Source organism: Biomphalaria glabrata, chromosome 16, assembly GCF_947242115.1.
Source record: "Biomphalaria glabrata chromosome 16, xgBioGlab47.1, whole genome shotgun sequence".
Classification (NCBI taxonomy): domain Eukaryota; kingdom Metazoa; phylum Mollusca; class Gastropoda; family Planorbidae; genus Biomphalaria; species Biomphalaria glabrata.
The window spans coordinates 13,782,254-13,802,417 of record NC_074726.1 but is presented as its reverse complement, the minus strand read 5'-3'; the positions used below and the strand labels follow the sequence as shown (position 1 = coordinate 13,802,417).

At 38.0% G+C, this 20,164-nt stretch overlaps 1 protein-coding gene across 3 annotated transcripts; it reads left to right on the top strand.

Moving 5' to 3' along the window:
• Positions 1–583: 583 nt before the first annotated feature.
• On the top strand, positions 584–7,411 carry LOC106052423 (uncharacterized). 3 transcript variants are annotated; one of them, XM_013207796.2, is made up of 2 exons: positions 584–665; positions 4,944–7,411. In XM_013207796.2, the coding sequence occupies exon 2, from the start codon at positions 5,011–5,013 to the stop codon at positions 7,369–7,371; it is 2,361 nt and encodes a 786-aa protein (XP_013063250.2). In that variant the 5' UTR covers positions 584–665; positions 4,944–5,010; the 3' UTR covers positions 7,372–7,411. The 3 variants fall into 3 exon arrangements, with proteins under 3 accessions (XP_013063250.2, XP_013063252.2, XP_013063251.2); XM_013207798.2 differs by having other exon boundaries at positions 598–671; XM_013207797.2 differs by lacking the exon at positions 584–665 and adding an exon at positions 1,451–1,564.
• Positions 7,412–20,164: the final 12,753 nt, after the last annotated feature.

The following is a 20,164-nucleotide window of genomic DNA, read 5'->3' as shown; positions in this document are numbered from 1 at the left end:
GCTGTACTCTTTCTCCACCCCCCTACCTCTGGTCTCTCTTTAATCAAGAAGACATTCCCAGATGCGTCTAGCCTCGAGGTGGAGAATCTTTAATCGATCGCCCCCTCTCCCCCCATCTCTTCCGGCACCTTTATAAACCCGCCTTTTTTTTACAAATCTACACAATTGTTATTTCTCTAGCTCGCCGGCAGCGATACAGTCTTTTCATACTCCTTTTCTCTGTGCTATCGACATTCTTTTGTAACAATTACTGATACATACAGTTTTGTCATAACAATGCTAAATAGGTATGGATAGGTACTAAATTTTGAACGATCCACTAAAATGGACCTTGCTAGTGACAAATAGACCAAATTGTATTGCGAATAGAAAGGAGTATAGGCTATATTTTAAACTGTTTTTATTTACGCATGACTAGATTGTACTAATTCTAAATTTTTCAGTTCATTTTTTTTTTTTTTTTTTTTTTTAAAGTGAAAACCTTGTCAAATTGAAGAAAAAAATGCGCATCTCAAAACTAGTGTCTACATCTTAATCGGGTTTTCCCGATGAGATAACATAAGTAACATTGATTGTTTTTTAAAAACCTAACTGAATGCTGGGATGGCTAGACTATTATATCTAGATCAGATCTAGAACTGTGCAAGCAAACTTCTTTACTTACTGTAAGAGTGGTTTTTTTTTTTTCTTCTTCTTTTACGTAACAGTTGTGTTTGTTAGGTATTTGGTTAGTCATACTGCAATCGAAAAGAGAGTGACTATAGATTTAAATGTATTTAAATCTTAAGTCACATCAGAGTCTTTGTAATCTAGTCTAGCTATGTGAAGTAGTGCACTCTTCGATAAATATATTCTTCAAACTTGAGGACGCCTCATTATTATTAAGAGGAGAATTAGCCATTCTAGACTGGCGACTACGTTTAAACTATTTACAACTATAGATTATTAGGCCTATAGATGTTTGTACCTATACAGTGCCCGTTGAAAGACGCAGTTGAGTGCTTTACATTTATATGTTAGTTTTGTGTGAGTGTGTTTGCTACACCGACGCGACGATTCTCTGGAAGTTAAGTTTTGAAATAGTTTTTCTATAGCACAACTTACATGCCCAGTGCGCTATAGTTGTAATTAAAACACTTTTACTTCGATAAAATGTTGTAGTTGTTAAATGCACATTCCTCGTTCCATAAGCTAGGACAAATTTGTACAAATGGTCCTTCTTCCCTAGTGCTTTTAGTGCATGGAAAACCAGTGACTTGGCAGAATTTAAGTCGTTGATTAACATGCATGACTAAATGTATGACACGTAGGACGTAATCATCTTCTTGTTTTGTTTTTTTTTTTGTTTTTTTTTAAGTAACGTCTGTATTTTATAAGATAAGAAGATCCCACCACTTGTAATGAGGTAAAACACAAAATTCCGAAAATGTCATTTCTTTCATCTTGTTAGCGCGATCGACACCACGAGACAGTTTCCGCCAATGTGCTATTATTAGATAAGGAGATGATAAGAAAGAAGTAGCCGAAGTATCTAAACCCAACTTCTTGCAAGACCCGGCTTTACGTAAGTGGAACACCAAGGCTGAAACTTTGTACAGGCCCATCCTTTTGTTGATGACTAGTAAATATAACATGTTTTTGGAAGAAAAAAAGTTTAATTTCTATATCAAAATAAAAGAAAAACGTACATTTTTAAATAAGCTTTAAAAAAAGTATTATTGATCATATTGCCTACTAAATGAATCTGAATAAGCAACACCAATAGCATTGTATCATAGAAATAGTATTGAGTCCTCGTGTCAAAGATTAAAGACGAAGTATTTGACGATATTTGGTTTTAATAAAGTTTTTTAAATCACTTCTTTACTGAACAAGTTACTCTGTTTTCTTCTTTATTTAGGCATTTTGTAATGCTCCATCTACATTTAGTTGTTCATTTTTTCCTAAACCAACTTTTCCTCAAAGCAGAGAGGTATTTTTTCCCCTAAAAACTACATTAGCTTCGTTCAGTTATCTAAACTAGGGTTATTTTTTTACTGTATTTCTGGCCTCAACGGTGGCATTGTGGAGCTGTTGTAGGTAATCAGACCAGAGATATAATCTTTCCTAGCTCTTATAGGAAGAGACTCCTTAGCTGCTATGAGGACTCTTTTGACGAAAGCTGAATGTTTGATTTAAAATGTATTGATGGTTTTCTAAAATACCAGTACTCTAACTACCAAATGGGACAGAGCGCTTATATCCATTACCATGTCCGGCAATGAAAAACTTGCGAAACCTAAAACACAAATATGTGTGTCATGGAGACAGAAGGGAATTTAAAAAAATCAAACATACTGGCCAAGGTTGGGAGAAGGAACAAACAATAAAATATTCATCTTTACTAGGAAGAAAGGAAAAAAAGTATAAATTACAATAAATGGGCTCTCACCCAAATTTTTCAAGAAAAACGATATCCCGACAGGACCAACATGTAATTTTTTGCCTCAGAGAGGGACGCAACAGAAAGAAACTGATTGTTTTCGGAAACCTAAAAAATGTAATTAGCGAAACTTACCTTTGTGGAACAAGAACCTGGCGCCAAAGCCTTCCTATGCAAGAAAAACACTATACGGTGAACTGCCTGACATAGAAACCACTGCAGAGTTCAAACCAGATATAAGATTAGTCGTCTGATCCCGCCAACATAAAAATGATGATAAAGAAAGTTGGAGAATGGAGAATGTTCGGGAAGCGAAATCGAATTATCTCCCCTACTTTATTTACTCTTCCATGTAGAAACTGGAAGCTACTACAAGCCAATGTGCAAAACAAAATGTATCTTGTTTACACAACTGGCCACCTTGACGCGTACACCACGTGATCGGACCAATTATTGGAGTTTGAGTTTTGAGTTTTTGGCACATTGGCACAATTTAGGCCATGTCTTGCCCGTAATCCTTCAAGGATTACTCTCCCTTCATATTGGAAATGGATACGCTAACTTGGTTGTGGCAATGTAGCGCGACAGTGGCTGTGAAACTCTATTATATTCAGTTCCTTATTGGCAACTTTGTTTCTCTTAGTATTTAATGTCTACACAGCTTCAAAGAAATAAAAATAACTGTGCAACATTAACTTCTAAAAGTAATTATAATATTAATAAATATTCATAGAATGCTATCCATAAGTCGAGGTATGAAGATGAACAATTTTTAATACAAATCACTCATCACTTTTCTTTAAATAAGTAAATACATAAAGTGAATCGCACAAGCTTATGATCATTTCGCTTCTGTTTGTTGAATTAAATAAGACACTCGCTTTTAATTTTTAGTAAACAAATATATATAGTTTGTGCAACGTTGTTGTTATACTGACCACTTATGTCATCCAGGGGGCTGAGGGCTTTGCACTGGGCTTTTGTGCCTCCTCATGTCACTGGTGAGACCTATGTGAGCCCGGAATGTTGTGCTACACACTGGACAGCTTATTCCAGTTGGAGCTAGTGTCATTGGCCTTGCTTTTTATTTCTTTGACACTTTTCTTCTGCCAGCAATCTTCTTTTTCTCTGCAATGTTTGTGCCAGTTTTCACATCCATGATGCTCTATCATGTGATTCTGTTTCCCAGATGGCTGGGTCAATGCTGAAGTCTTTCATAGAAGCTTTGAGGGTGTCCCTGAAGCGTTTTCTTTGTCCACAAATATTTATAAAGGGGATTGGCGCACATGAATAATTCAACACGTAATCTTAACATTATTCTCTTTTTATTTTTGTATATGTCTAGTTCACACTTCCAATTAAATTTGGCATATTTGTTTTAGTTTATAAAGGCCTTAAACTCAACTTTGAAGTCCAATGATGGTTGTCACGCGTTTATTATGTTTGTTTGACTAGAAGATCTTGATGAGATAAACTTGTGACATATGCGGATTGGAAGTGCCTTAATTAAAGTTCAAACACTTTAATAATCAATGAAGTAACAAAGTGCTGATATGTTTTCTTGAGTTTTAATTATTTAAAACTTGAACTTGAAACAATAAATGTATGTACAAAGATATATATAACAGATACAGGATTCAGTGAAAATAATCAATAAACTGAGTAACTATTTACTTTAAAAACTAGCGACTTCTAAGTCTAACTTTCTAGCTCTCTCTCCCATCTCAAGCTAACACTCCTCCGTTTATATCTTTCTTTAGAATAAAGAACCGTGACATCTCAATACCCATCCTTGACTCCTTGACCCGTTTACATTTAATTTTCTTTTTAATTTTTTTTAAAATTTAACCTATGTTAATTATGTTTCCCTGCTGTAGCCTTGAAATAAGTTTTAATCGGCGTCTTTCTGGCATTTAAGCGTGGATTTGAGATAGGTAGACTGTCCTCATTTTGTGAACAATGAGGTGTCACTAGGGACGTGACAATGGTGACGCCATGAGTTGTCACACATTAAACATTTTCATTAATCCAATCCAATCCTGACTTCATTAGGCCTTTAGCTATTTGACATATAGGATCAATGTAATAAAAATATAAAGCAATTATTCTTTGCACTTTCTTCAAAACTATTGAAATTATCCCTGAAACCCTTTTTGGATCAAGTGGGGACTCTCAGCTATAGCTTATGTTTACTATAGGTAAAACCAACTTCAGTATTTCTCTTTCCTACTTGAACTTGCGGTTTAGAGGGCAGACGATGTAGCCCACGGTTAGCGAGAGTGTCATGTGGCCAGCACAACGACTAACCGCCTTTGGTTTTCCTATTAGAGATAATAAACTCAGAGGCGCCGAAAGATTCCAAAATTAAAAATGAGTCTTCCCCTAGATACGAACCCGTGACATTCGGTTCGACAGTCAAAAGCTTTACCGCTTAGCCACTACGTGAACAAAAGTAATTCCAATTTGTTATAATAACAATTCTTCGCTTCCAAAAATATTTCATTTATTTTTTTATTTTCAGAGAGATCGCATTCTCAAAAGGAAGACTACATGGGTCTGACACAATCGATGCCTGCACTATTGATAATATGCACAGACTTTGGATTCTACGTTGTTTCATGCTCTTCGTAACATCGAAATGCGAAACGCCTGTCTGTCCCCTCCAGTGTAAATGCCATCTACGCCAAGATCGCTACATCATTGACTGCAACGCCAAAAACCTCACCACCCTACCTTTCCTTTGCGCCTTCGAGAACGACGAGAGCCACAAAAAAGTGGAGCTTCACGCCAACGGAAACAACTTCCGCTATGTGCTAAAGAATTCGCTGTACCACCTCAGAAATAGGCTCGTCCATCTTGAAATAACCTCCAACTCTTTCAGTATCGAGCTGGCTCGCTACGCATTCGACGGTTTTGCTGAGACTCTGGAGACTTTAAAGCTAGAGCCCATAGCCGCTGACGTAAATGCTCTTATAGATTCACTAAGAAAACTGACAGGTTTGAGAGTATTGCATTTGACTTCCGTAACAGAAGAGCTGCAAATTTTATCCGCAAGGCTTTCATTCCCCGCGCTAACAGAATTGCGGTTACAAAAATGTCGCCTGCAGAACATAACCAATGGCGTGTTTAAGAGTGTACCTTTAAAAGTATTGAACTTAAATAACAATCACATGACACATATTCCCCAGGAGCTAGTTAGAGCGATTTCGAAATCTATTACCATACTCTATATGTCCGCAAATAAAATAACCGAAATCACTGATTCGGATATCTCAACAGATTGCCGACTCATTTTTATAGATCTCAGTTATAACAGAATTACATGGATTGAAGAGGGCGTCCTAGACAGGTGTGCCTACCTGAGATATTTCAATGTATCACACAATCCAAACCTGTTCAGCCTCGGCAACGCCGTGTTTGACGGTTTGATCAGCCTTCACCTTGATATCAGTCACACGCCTATTTCAAACCTGAACTTCGTCAAAAAGGACGTCTTGGTAAATTTGATAGCATTTGACACGAGCCTCAGGTGTAGTTGCGATGTTCAGGTCAGGCGACTGGAAGCTTTGCAAGGTCAATTAAAAGGAACCTGCTTCTTTCGAGACAATGTGGTTTTCATTCAGAGCTACCCGCTAGAATGTAGCAGGTACAAAAATAGACAGAAGCGAGTAAGGTTTTCTTTGGATACTCAGGCCATCAGCCCAGAAAGAAACTTTGATTTAGAAACAAGCATCGTAACACAGAAATCGTGGCGCGAATCTAGACAAAATCTGCCCGAGCAGGCTTCTATAGATACCAAAGAAGCTCGATCCGTTTATTCAACACTTACTAGAGCCACGGAAGCTGATAGTATTATAACTCCAACACTTAGTATTTGTAACAAATGTAAAAGTAGTAGCATTGCGCTATATCAAAGTTCAGAAGCCGAAGCATCGAGAATATTAGATTTTCCATCATCAGAAACATCACATTTTGTGTGGCATGCTCCTTACAACAAAGAACCTCCACCAACAGGTGATGCCAACACTTGGTCCTCTCAGAAATTATATGATATTGATTTAAATATGCCCGAGAAAGAGATCCCAGATTTAAAACTACCGAATGTTGACCTGTCCAAATACACCACACTTACAGTGGCAAGTACAGACTCGGAGAGTCCAAAACCGCTCATATCGGCGTCGAGCACCTTGAAAGACAAACACGAGTTCGCTTTACAGTCTACTTCCAGACACATACCGGAGTCTTCGAAACTTGCCAAAGAAGATGCGACAAAAATTGTTGTAGAAAAATCAAAGGCTACTCCAGTTTTGCCTAATTTAAAAAAATCACAGACAGTTTTGGAAACTCTACCGACCTCTTTTGAAAACACAGAAATTACTTACCACACTCCGAAAAACAATGAACGATCAACTCAATCTATGTGTTTGCCAACCACATCAGAGCAGACGGCAACCTCTTGCCATAGGAGCGACGACAGAACCATCAAACCATCAGCTACCATCAACATTATCAATCAGATCTCATCCACGGTAACGTACTGGCGCGACTACACGTACTTCATCAAACATGTAGAAAACTTGAACCCACAGTTTTGCGGAACAAACTCTCTTTTCCTGAAACTCTCCCCCACTCCAGTCTCCCCAGAAACGCCAAGACCGCATGACATTGTGACCGTCGACGTAAGCCGACCGAGTGACACAAAACACAAAGCTTACAGTGAAAGCCAGGAACGCAGAAAAGTAACGTCTGCAGAGAAGGAACACCAAAAGATACTGATAAGCAACGAGGACCACGAGGCAGCACTGGACACTCCGTCGGCAGAAATTATGAAATGGTTCTTGGAGTGTCCGCTCAGCATTCTAGTCTGTTGGGTTCACGCCTGCTTAATATTTCTTTTGTTTTTAAGAATTGACCACAGCCCCAAGATGAAAAATGTATTAGATGCATAAAGTGTATAACTGTATTAAGACATTAAACGCTAATAAACATAGTATAGGATTCACACAATTTGTATACGCATTTATTACTTATGTTAAAAATATATACTAATTATTTATATTTCAACCTATTTTTAGATTATTTCGCCCCCCCCCCCTCTAGTATGTTGGCTGATTTGGTGGGGTCGGGAGGGGGCAATGGTATCAATCCCGCCCCCCCCCTTACACTTTCGAGTGGAGGGGGCGGTCAAATTTAATTGTAGAAATCACAGCTTGCTAACAAAATCAATTAAATATCTATATAATTGGAACTTGTTATTGATATTTTAACCCAGTGGTTCCCAAACTTTTTTGTCTCTTAGACCCCTTGCCATGTTTTTAAGTTTTCGGTAGACCCCCCAGCATTTTTTTGAAAATTCATTAACTTCAGATGTGCTTTTCTCACTGATTACTATGCGATATATATTTATTGATGACATTCAAAGCATAATAAAGCAAAATAAAATTTAATATGCATTACAAGAAGTAACTAAACAACAACAACAACAACAAAAAACGCTTATTGGTAGGCAGCTTTGATAATAAAATGTCAATCTTGGGCTTCAGTTTAGTTCGGGTTAACATTCTATCTTCTCGATTAGATGATGTCTGACTGATTTAAATTTGGAAATTAAGAAAATTTATCATTGTCATTGTGTGCTTTATTAATTTAATCCTCACATGAAACCCTGAGATTATGCCTTCGTGTTGATCAAATTTAGGTTATCACATTGTAGCTGCAAGTTAACCTCATTCAATTTATGAAACAAGTTTGTGAAATAGACTATGTCCGATTCCCGTTTAATTTCTATGTTTTAAAATAGGATCTTAGCAACCAAGAACTCAGAAAAAATAGTGTCAAAGATAAGCCTTTCGAAAACTATCATACTTCAGTGTGAAGGAGCAATTGACCAAAATTTTTAATGTTTGATGATTACATCATAGAACAACAAATTCCTATATGAAACATAATATCCATAGCAACGGATAATAGACGTACAAAAAAGACAACATTTCCAGTGTGTTTTGGTGATTCCAGTAAAAAAATATTAATTGTTATTTTAATTGGTTTAAATTTGAATTTTATGAATAAAAAAAGATAAATCTCTATTTTTCATTCTTACACCCACTACAGTTAGAAATTAGTTTTAAAAAATGGAGTTGATGAATTTGCAAAAATGCAATATAAGTTAAGCAGGGGGCAGTGGCGTAGCATCCATGGCGCGAAGGGGTTTAAATGAACCCGGGCCCACAAGCAATAGGGGCCCAGATCTGTGGCGTAGCAACCATGTCGCGAAGGAGCTCATTACGCTTGGGCCCATGCCTCAAGGCCAGTTGGAGCCCACATTAGAACTTAGGAAGAACATTTGTTTGTTCATTTGAAACACTTTTAAGTAGTTTAACTCTGTTAAGAAGTTGTAAAAACATTGACTTTTAAGACACTATTACTTATATGCAGTCCTAACTGAATCAAACGTTATGACATAATTACTTTTTTTTAAAGAAAAGGTACGATCTTTACATTGGAATGTCTTTACATTTAGTTTAGTGTAACATTTAGTTACATTTAGTTTACTCATTTTTTGTCACACACTAAATTTATCTTATTGGCTAGAGAGGAGCCCATCAAGATGTTCTTGAACCCGGAGTACTAGTGTGATATTTACTTGTGTAGCAGGCAGTGGTTACGTCCTATAGTCCTCGCAGTACTGGTGTGATATTTACTTATGTAGCAGGCAGTGGTTACGTCGTATACATCTGGCCATCACCTAAATTAAAATTTAACTTAACACTAATAGTCCAATATTTAAACTACATGCTTACATATTACTTTCTAGTTTGTCTTAAAACGAATAGATATTAATTAATAATATCGTTTTATCCCGTGCTTTTAAGAATGTGCACTTATAAGACTGTCTCTAATTCAGTCACAATAAGCACTGACACTTGATTTCCAACATCAATTCGGTCCAACACCAAGCCGTGTTTATGCCATCTCCCATTTAGCTCGAGCCTGTCACACAAGTCCTGGGTTGGATCCCCATACTAAATGAAATATAGATGTTAAAAGTTTTCTTGGAGGTTCAGCGAGTGCCTATTTAAATTATTCCGATAGCGGATTCCAGCGTTGGTTGATTTTGAAACCAATACGATGCCAATGCCCATACATTCTCATCGTATGACCTCAAAACCATCCATTCGAAGTTTGTTTCTTTGTTTTCTAGTGGTGGTTGATTTTGAAACCAATATGATGCAATGCCCACTCATTCACATCGTATGACCTTAAAACCATCCATTCGAATAACTTATTTTTTTAAAAAAAGGTACGATCTTTACATCAGAATGTCTTTGCATTTAGATTACTCATTTTTGTCACACATTTGTCTTATTGGCTGGAGGAGGTACCTTGCTACGCCACTGGCAGGGGGTCTACCGAAAAGCAGAAAACATGGCAAGGGGTCTACGAGATAAAAAAGTTTGGGAACCACTGCTCTAGATAAAGAAGAAGAACTAAATCTATAGTCTAATCCAGACTAGAATCTAGACTAGATCAAGAAATCTAGAAATAAAATCTAGATCTACTAGAGCTAGATCTAGGTCAATATTATGATCAGGATTAGTTATTGGGTTATAGTGCACTTTTGCTGTTCGCATCAGATTCACTTCTTGATGTGAAACTACTGCTTACATAATAAATAATATGCACCCCTAAGCTATTAGAAGATAAACTATTTTCTTAATGCATCATAAATGTAAATTTTGTTCAAATTGTTTAATACAATTAAATCTAAATCTAGATCTGTGTCTGGCCTCTATTAATTGTAATTTAGATTGTTGTCAAGTGTATAGCCTAATGAGGATATCTGAAAACTGCGCCCTAAAAAACTAATTCGTTTTTTTTTTAAACTTGCAATTGAAACGAAGTTCTTATTAAAATTCTTTTTTTCTTCTTCTTCTTCATCGTTCTCATTGTTATGTTGGAGTGTTCATATGACTAGACCAATACATGAGATGAACTGCGCAGTGGTTTCCAAATCAGGGAGCTCTCCATACAGTTTTCTTTCTATTGGGGTGATTTGGGGCTAATGTCTTATACGGGCCTCTTGGTAGAGAGAGCAGTTTTGGAGGACGTGGTCGGCATTTTCTGGTGATACTCCACATGGGCAGATTTCACTGGTTCCAATTTTGAGCTTCCGGAACATGTGTTGTCGCATTCTGTTGTGTCCGGTCCTGAGTCGAAAGATTAGACGTTGGTCTTGTCGGGATAGCTTATAGTAAGCGTCATCTTTCTTGTGATTTGGATGAGAGCTCGTCCATTTCTCATTTATTTAATGTACAATTAATTTCTTCATTTCTTCTGGATAGAGTGCAGAGTTTACTTGTGAGTTTGTTCTCCCACTCTTGGCGAGTGTGTCCGCCTTCTCATTTCCTGCTAGTTGTTTGTGAGCTGTTTTTTTTTTGCTGTTGTTGTTGAGCTTTATAAGTGCTGTTCTGAGGTTTTTAATATAAGGGGAATCAGAGTTTTGCAAGCTTTGGAGGGTTGTTTTCGCGTCTGTTAGAAAGACAATCTGACTGTGAGGGGAACTTGGATGATTTGCTAGCATGGTAGCAGCTAGTGCTAGTGCTTCCCTTTCTGCTCTGTGACTGTCAGAGAGCTCTCCAGTTGCAATGGATTTTTCTAGTTTTCCTCCATCTGGCCATTCGATAAGTATTCCAGCTCCTCCATGTGTGGTGGCTTTATGGGATGAGCCATCCGTGTAAACTCTGATCCACTGATTGCTAGGGTAATTGGTATGTAGAAAACAGTTCACTATTTCCTTGAGCTCTGTTGGTCTGTAATCAGATTTTCTTTTTATGTTTTCAATATGGTCCCTTATAGTAGGAAGAGGGCTTTCGTCCTAGGGTGGAGATTTATTATAGTGTATCGAGGATTCCAGAGTAATTTTTTCAAGTTGGTGTTTCTTTTTTAGGTTAAGAGATTCCTGTATGAAATTGGTCCTTTTGAGACGGTTTTTTGTGCCAGTTTTGTGGATTTTTGTACTGAGTGGGTGCCTCTCCAAGGTTTCCAATTTAGCGAATTGGGAAAGGATTTTTATTTCTCTTCTTTCATCCAGAGAAATCAGGGCAGCGGTTTCCTCGATAGCTCTTATGGGTGTTGTTTTGATTGCTCCTGTCATTATCCTTAGACCAATATTTTGAAACTTGTCTATTTTTCTTAGGTTGGTTTGGGCTGCTGAGCCCCATGCTGTGGCACCATATTCTAGTACAGGTCTTACATAACTGGTATAGGTCTTTTTCAGGATGTTGTGATTAGCTCCCCAATCTGTGCCAGCTAATTTTTTCAAGAGGGATAGTCTCTGGATGCCTTTACTCTGTGTTTTATCTATTTGGTTTTTCCAGGTTAGTCTCGGGTCATAGGTGACTCCAAGATAAGTAGGGCTGTCATTTTTTTCTAAAGCTTTCTTATTTAATGTTAATTTTATTGTTTGTTGTTTTGTTGACAGTGAGAATATGGTATATGTTGTCTTTTTTGTGTTAATGGACATGCCCCAGTCTTTGGACCAATTATTGAGTTTATCAAGACCATCTTGTAATCGAAATTTCGATGTTCCTACATATTCTTCTGTGCTAATTAAGGAAAGGTCATCTGCATACATGCTGCTTTTAACTTTTTTGGGTAGGTTTTGATTTAGATCGTTTATGAATATTAGAAAAAGTGTTGGGGATAGGACTCCTCCTTGGGGGACGCCAATTTTTATACCCACTGTGTGGCTTCTTTGTCCTTGCATGCAAACTAAGGCTTTTCTGTTATTTAGGTATTCCTTTATCCAGTTGTACATTCTGTGGGATATGAGATGTCAAATGCTTTTTCTAAGTCAACCCACACAATTGTTGGTTTCTTTTCTTGAAAGCCGTCTTCTATTTCTTGTGTGATGAAGGCAATTTGATCTTCTGTTGATCTGCCTTTTCTAAAGCCAGCCTGGACTTCAGTGCGTAGGTCATTTGACTCAAGGATCCATGTCAGCCTTCTATTTATCACTCTTTCCATCAGTTTGCAAGTACAGCTAGTGAGGCTGATGGGACGGTAGCTATCCAGTTTATTTCTTGGTTTGCCGTGCTTTATTATAGGGATCATAATGGCTTTTTTCCAGATGTTTGGAATTCTGCCAGATTTCCAGCTAGCATTGAATAATTGTAGCAGTTTTCTTTTGGCTTGAGGACCCAAGTGAAGAAGCATGTCATTTGATATTTTGTCTGGGCCCGGGGCTTGTTTTGGTTTGAGGACTTTTAGGGATTCATCTAGTTCCTTCATTTTAAGATTAGTGGTCATTCCCAAGGAGTAAGCTGGATTGTTTTCTTTAATTTTATCTTGGATTTCTGAGTTTACATCTTTATTTCTACTTTCATTAATTTGTATTTGTCCTACGCTTTGGAAAAACTTAATGAATTCATTTGCTGCTTCTTGGCCTTTCAGGGGTTTGTTGTCCTTTTCTATTACTATAGGAGTTGTTCTGTTTTCTTCCTGGTTGAGACATTTGACTATACGCCAGAGTTTGTGGCCATCTCTCTCTACGTTTAGTTGTTCTGTTTTTTCATGCCAACTTTTCCTCATGGCGGAAAGGTAATTTTTCCTGAAAACTGCGTTAGCTGCTTTTAGATTTATGTTATTTTCTATACAAGGGTTATTTTCTACTGTGTTTCTGGCTTCAATAGTGGCATTGTGGAGTTGTTGAAGGTGATCAGACCAGTTGGGGATATAATCTTTTCTTGCTCCTCTAGGAATTGATTCCTTAGCTGCTAGGAGGATTGCTTTGGAGAAAGCTGAGAATTACTTATTAACCTGGTTTGATTTGCAGTTTATTGAAGTTGTGTATAGGTCTGTGAGCTTTGAGAATAGGTGCCAGTTGGCTTTTTTGTAGTTCCATCTGGGGATGGTGGAGTTTTCTGATATTTTGAAGGAGGTATCGATACTGATCAATATGGGTCTGTGGTCACTGGTGGCTAGCTGGTCTGCAACTTCTCTGGTGCACTTTTTGGATAAGTTGTCTGTTGCAAAGGCTAGATCTGGAGTGGTTGATGTTAGCCAGGCTCTTGAAAAAAAGGTTGGATTGTCCTCAGGTTTATTAAGCAAGATAAGTCTGTTCTCTGCTTGCCATTCTTCAATTTCTTCTCCCCTGGCATTTAGGTCTGGGTATCCCCAGCTCTGAGAGTGACTATTCATATCTCCTAAGATTAGACAGTCTTCTTGGTCAGGTATTTGTATGTGGTCAATCTCTATTTCCGTGTCAGGTGGGAAGTAGCAGTTAAATAGATTAATGTTTCCATCTGGGAGAATTAACTTAGTTCCCATTATTTCTGATTCTGAGGAGTTGAGCATAGTTATGTCTATGGTAGGGATGTCATTTTTAATGAGGGTGAGGATTCCTCCTTTGGGTCTGATTTCTCTATCTTGTCTGATGCAGGTGTAGCCTCTAATGGAGAAACATAGATTACTGTTCAAATGAGTTTCTTGGATGCAAGCTACATCAATTTCTTTCTCATGCAGAAATATTTTTAGAGCTTCTTTTTTCTTTTGGATGCCCTCTGCGTTCCATTGTAAGATTTTTAGACTTTTGGTCTTGGAGTGTTGGCCAGTAGTATTTACTTTCTTGTCCCTGCTCCTGGCTCCACAGGCAGAGATAGAAGAACCACCAGCTCGCTTGTGTGGGCTCCTTCGAGGCGGAGAGCCCGGCCCCCTACCTGCCCGGCGGGATTCCACAGGCAGGACGCCACATCTATTAGAATCGTTACTGAACTCCAACATAGATGAGGTTGCGTGTCAATGTGTTATGCGCCAGGAGGCCCATTGACTCCGACTTCAGCCTGCTTTTCTTTCTGGGTGTGCTCCCATAGCCTTTGATCATCCAAGATCATCTGCAAGGCAGCAGGTGTTTATTTTCGGAGTTTTCTCTCCTAGATGAATTGCTATCCCTAGCTAACGGGTTTCATCTACCCGTGTTTAGAGTTAGAGCGCCCTATACTCGCTTTTTGCAATCATTTCCCTGGATTTCTGAGATGTTTTTAGTAAATATTCTTACCACTGGAATACTTCACCTCATCCTCCATGACTGCAAACCAGTTGGTCCGCGGCTGTTTATTTGCTATTTACAGCTAACCCTTATATCTAAGGGTCTTTCCCCTATCCGCCACCTGGGGACGCGCTTGGTAGAAAGTGGTAGCTCCCCCAAGAAAATTCTTTTTAAAAACAACATTTGAATTAGTATTCTATTCCATGAGTTAGTTAATAAATGGAAAATCTATTTTATAATGATCCATTATTACTTTTTCAATTGTGACCTTAGATGCAAAATTTTTGTACCAAAGCGCGAATCTATGAATGAAGCTTGATTTATTAATGAAAAAGTCTGTGACCTTTTAAAAGACTTACCTCCCCTGAAGTTTTTCATTTAAGAATAGTGTAATTTTTTTTGAAAACTCTGCTTGCATATATAATTTTAAAAATTAAATGGTTCACTTTCGGAAAAGAAAAATGTAGCCGTTGCATCAGAACTTTGAATTATCTAAAATATCATGATGTTCGATTTTCATTTTTTCTTCTAGTTTCTGAGATCTAAACAGGAAGGACGGACGAATAGACGGACAGACAGGTCACACAAAACTAATAGCGTCTTTTCCCCTTTCGGAGGCCGCTAAAAAGAAAGAAAAAAATAAAATTACGCAATTAATCCTTCCTTCATCTTTATCTGAAACAACAAATAAAATAGATTCATATAGTGCAATTTGCATAGCGTTCCGTGGGGCTTATTGAATCATTGTAGACTTAGATCTACAATAACAGACGAGTCATAGAGTTCTGCTATGTTTGAGATTTGAACCAAGTTTCGCAATTTTATTCTTTAATTCTTTTTTGAGTCATTGCAAGGACCCCACCAATCGGAGGCCCTAGTCGACTGCCCAGTTTGCCTATGTCTAAGGCCGGCCCTGCCAGTACAACAGCAATGAGGCACAAGCTTGCACATACGGAGACGCACAATGGGTTGATTCATGCTATTAAAGATAAACCATATGCAAACACGCACAAACATGCGCAGTACACAAATCCCTGTTTGAATTCATGTTATTCAATACCTGTACTGCTAGACGCTGGTTTTACTTTAGCGGGTGGATGTTTGGTGTGTCACTTCTTGGTCACTGTCATGAATAATCCACAACCTCTGTGCCACGTTTGGCTAAATGACATCCTTTGTGGCTTACACTCAAGTCGAGGGCGTAGCTAATTTTTGAGAAGTGAAAGGTTGACAAAGAAAGGGTCCTTGATAATAGGAATGGTTGGTCCTTGTTACTGAAAGTCTGAAGGATGTGTGGTTACACACGCCTTTCGAGCCAAGGAATCGAATTTCGGTGAGATCTGAGATTTCGAAATGTGTTTTTTAGTACACCTTGAGTTAACTCAAATGGGTACCTGGTATAAGTTGGTGAACGTAAAAGTGATTGGTCATTGTGCTAACCACATGACAGAAACGTTAGTTAATGGCTATAGAATCAGATGAGCTTAACATTATCTGCCTATAGATTTGTAAGTCTGAAAGGGAACCTAATAACCTTGATACTGCCTTCTGGATAGGAGTGTTATCAAAAAAAAAGATTAAGATTAAAGATGAGTGCAGTATTTCGCGCAAATTGGCAGATTTGCGACTCACATATTTTGTCTGATCTTTAAAACGCTTCCTGAGGCACCACTGTAACGCTGTCTTCCTTAAAACGGCTTTGGCATGCGGTCATCCAAGGTTCCAATTGAGACCAATCGTCATAGTAACTTTATAGGGTACGACGAATACTGTCCATACCGGATTTAGAAGAAACTTATTTGTTAGGTCAGTGATGCCCAACCTCACTTGGTCTGCGGGCCATTTTAATTTTCGGCATTGGCCTTACTAGTTTTATTTGTGGACCTACTTACATAAATTAATGCGATACATGAAGTTTATCCAAAACCATCTTCTGAATATCTAGCTGCATAGGTGAAACACCAAGAATAGTTTGTCAACACAAATAAGTGCTTGTAAACATTGTGATCATCCTTAGCGCTTGCTCTCGAAGATCTGGAAAATTTCTGCAGGTAACATGGAGTAGAAGTCAATAGTTTGCATCACTTGAAATTTGTCAAGCAGGGATGTCTAGCTTTGTAAGTCAATCAGTTCCAGTTGCAGATCTGTCAGGGCACTTGATACATCGGCAGCAAAAGGATTTTCAAAAAGATTTGTTTAAGTTATGAAAATCCAAAAAAATTAACTGCAATTACCCATCAAGAGCCTCAAAAGTTGGATCATCCTTTCTTTTGGGAAAGACATATTTAGCTGCTTATCATTTTGAAGAGTGGCACAGTTTGGAGAGTGGACAAGATGCACCTTTTCCGCCTGTTGAATGTTAAAATTTGTTTGGGAAGCGCTTATGTCTGCATACACATGCGAAATCATTTTGACTTTCCCCTGTACTTTGGTCTTGAGTTCATTTAGATGTGATGTGATGTCGCATAAAAAAAAAAACACAACCATGAGGGGTCCTTCAGTTGTGGCACTTGTTTTGATTTTTCCGTCATAAATATTTCAATTTCGTGTCTCAAATAAAAAAAATATGTTATTACCTTTCCTCGGCTTAAGCAGCCCCGCACTTCACTGTGAAATAGAACGTCTTCATATTAGGACTGTATTTCTGTCAGAAAATCTTTGAAAGTTATGTGAATCAACGTTCATTGATTTGATGAAATGTACAGTGTTGAGCACAATCATCATCACATGGTCCAGATTCAAAACCTTTTCACAGAGATTTTGTTGGTGAATGATGCAGTAAAGCCGCAGAAGTTCAGTTCCATTTGACTCAACAACTTTTAAAATAACTCTTACTGTCAGTCCGCTGCAACATCCAACCATATTTCTAGCGCCATCTAGCACCTCCAGGTGTAGTCCCATGCATGCTCCTCATAGCTACTTACTTCTCTGTTATATCAAAATTGCTGTTTGTACCGCGAATAAATACTAAGAGTTGTGCAGTATCAGTTATGTCAGTGGACACGTCAGCGGCAATAGAAAACATTTCGAATTCTGCTGCTCTTTTAATTTTGAATGGAGATTTTCACCCAAATCTTCCACTCGCATTGTAATTGTCATGCGAGAAAGGCTGACAGCTTCTATTGCATTCTGCTTTTCAGGACACATTTCTTCCATCACTGCTAGCAAGCACTTTTTTTTTACACATTCGCCATCGGAAAAAGTCTTCATCGCTCTACCTAAAATGTGAGCAATTCTGTAGCTGGCCCTTATCGCCGACTCATTTTCTTGTTTCCTTTTGTTAAATATTCTCGTCAACCCCACAATCTCTAGTCGTAACTTGACAATCTTGTCTTCGCGGATCCAACCAAGAATGCCACCATATGTGTTTATGTGTTTGGCTTCATAATGCCTTTTAATGTTATGTTCTTTATAAACAGCCACACTTTCTTTACAAATCAATCATGTTGGCTTACTATCATATTCCACAAAAAAAGTAAAGATCTGTCCAGTTTTCTTGAAAGTTTCTACATCCAGAGTCCACTTTTCGTTTCTTAGGCTCTCCCACTTTATTACACGTTCAACACTACGGTGCCAATCGCTATGACATCAAAAGAAAACGACCCTAATTGATGCATTAATGATGCTTTGTGTTGCACACACAAGGTGTCAAGGACACGGCTAACTCAAGATAGTAGCGGAATTGTCCAAGAATTAAAAATGGCTGTCAAGTTTTATCGCCATTGAAAAAAAAACAACAACACTTGTGTACTTACAATTAAACAAATGTTGTCTATAAATGTTAGAATAACAATCCTAAAGGTGGAAATCCTCCAAGAAAGGGTTACAATCCTAACTTCAAGAGAATATTTTTTCAACATTTTAATTTTGTAATTTTTTTTTTACGTTTTGTTCCAATGTTTTGGCGGGCCGGATAGAAGCACGTCGCGGGCCGGATCTGGCCCGCGCGCAGTAGTTTGGACATCGCTGTGTTAGGTAGTCTAGGGTATGCCCATTATGGAGCGTAGCTACCTTTTCAGTATTTTGTCTTCTTTGAATTACTGTTGTATAGTGCCCTGCCATAGCATGCACAGCGAGTTAGGATCCAATCTCTTTTGTGGGCCTGAGGAGGAGGGGGGATAAGGTTTCTGTGCTACCCTCAGGCGCTCACCAAAAAAAAAAATTCAGCACGAGTCCGGTTTCGAACTCAAGCCTTTTTGTAACCAAGTTTTTTTTTTAATGCCTTTCAGCTACACATTAGAGGAACTTTAGAAGCCTCGTATAAGGTAGTCAGATCTAAGAGCCGTACACAACTGCTTTATAGAGACTGAGCTCTGTTGGTATGGGGAAGCTCTGTTGGTTTTAGCCTGACGGTTGTCTATTTCTCAAAACAGTGGTGTGCCATTAATAAACACTTTCGGCATAACGGGCATGGCTCGACTAATTCAGTGTGGTCAGTCATCTCAAAGTTTAAAAAATTGACGGCTTATAATTTTCAATATGCGTTTCGAGTCCAAGGGAACTGAATCTCTTCTGCACTTTGTGCGAAAGTTTCGAGGGGACCGCACCACGTCATGAAACAGATATATACTAGGGGCCGTAACAATAATCATTGGTTTAAACGTTCTAATGATCCAATATATGAAGCTCTTAAAGTTTGTTATATTTCTTTGTTTAACTGGTTCAGGGTGTTCCTTCAGAATTGAAGATTATTACATCCTAGCCCAAACCTCCCATAGGACTTGGGTCCGGCTGAGGGCATAGTTCAAACACGGGACCATTGACAGTCCAGAGCTGAGATTGCACCTCTCTCTATTTCTCCGCTCTTTCCATCCCATTCAGAAACGCACATGAACTTTCTAGTATCTTCAATTTTATTTTAAAGTACATGACGATACGAAGTAAATGCGACGTTTTATCTCTGGATTTCAAATTTGTCAGTCCATCTTTTATATACTTACAAATGTGTCCATCCGAGGCGGATTAGTTGTGGGTTAGTAAACGTTAGATCAATCCGTGGAAAATTTTGCCGGAACATTTTTTTTGGTAAAAAAAAAATTAATAACAAAACAAGAACAACAAACAAACAAAATATTAAATAATACTTTTAAAAATATATAGGCCTATAACAAAATATAAAGAACCGCGTAATAACTGTTAATACTGCAATATTTATTTCCATTTTTTTTCTTTAAAAAAACAACAACATTAATTAATGAACTAATAGATTAATTTTTGTGTACTGATTCATGTGTTGTCATCGACACCGTATAATTGTGCAAAGTTTCAACTGAGTCCGAGAGGGGGAAGTAAAAGAACTAACCTGTACAAGTTTTCAGCCAGACAGAAAGAATGAGAGCTGATAGAAGCTTGGTAAGAACTAGAACTAGACGTAACTTAGCCAAGCAATGGAATATTTGTAAAGGAGAAAGAAATGTTTTACATTAAATTATTTAAAGCGAAAAAAATAAACTACCATGTAGAAATAAAAGCAGTAACTTCAAAACTGTTATCTCTTAAAGAAACAATAATCTTTAACCAAGCCTGTTGACACGTGACCGCACGACATCGACAGAGGGGGTCTATCAGCTTATACCAATGTCACTTCCTAATTCCAATCGAGTGAAAACCTTTTTATTGTTTGCATATTGCTAGATTCTAATAGAAACTCGTCACGGAGCTAATTGCCTTCGGTGAAAGTTGATATCAACAGAACA

Excerpts from the sequence above, each read along its gene's own strand:
- LOC106052423 (XM_013207796.2), top strand. The coding sequence starts at position 5,011 with ATGCACAGACTTTGGATTCTACGTTGTTTCATGCTCTTCGTAACATCG.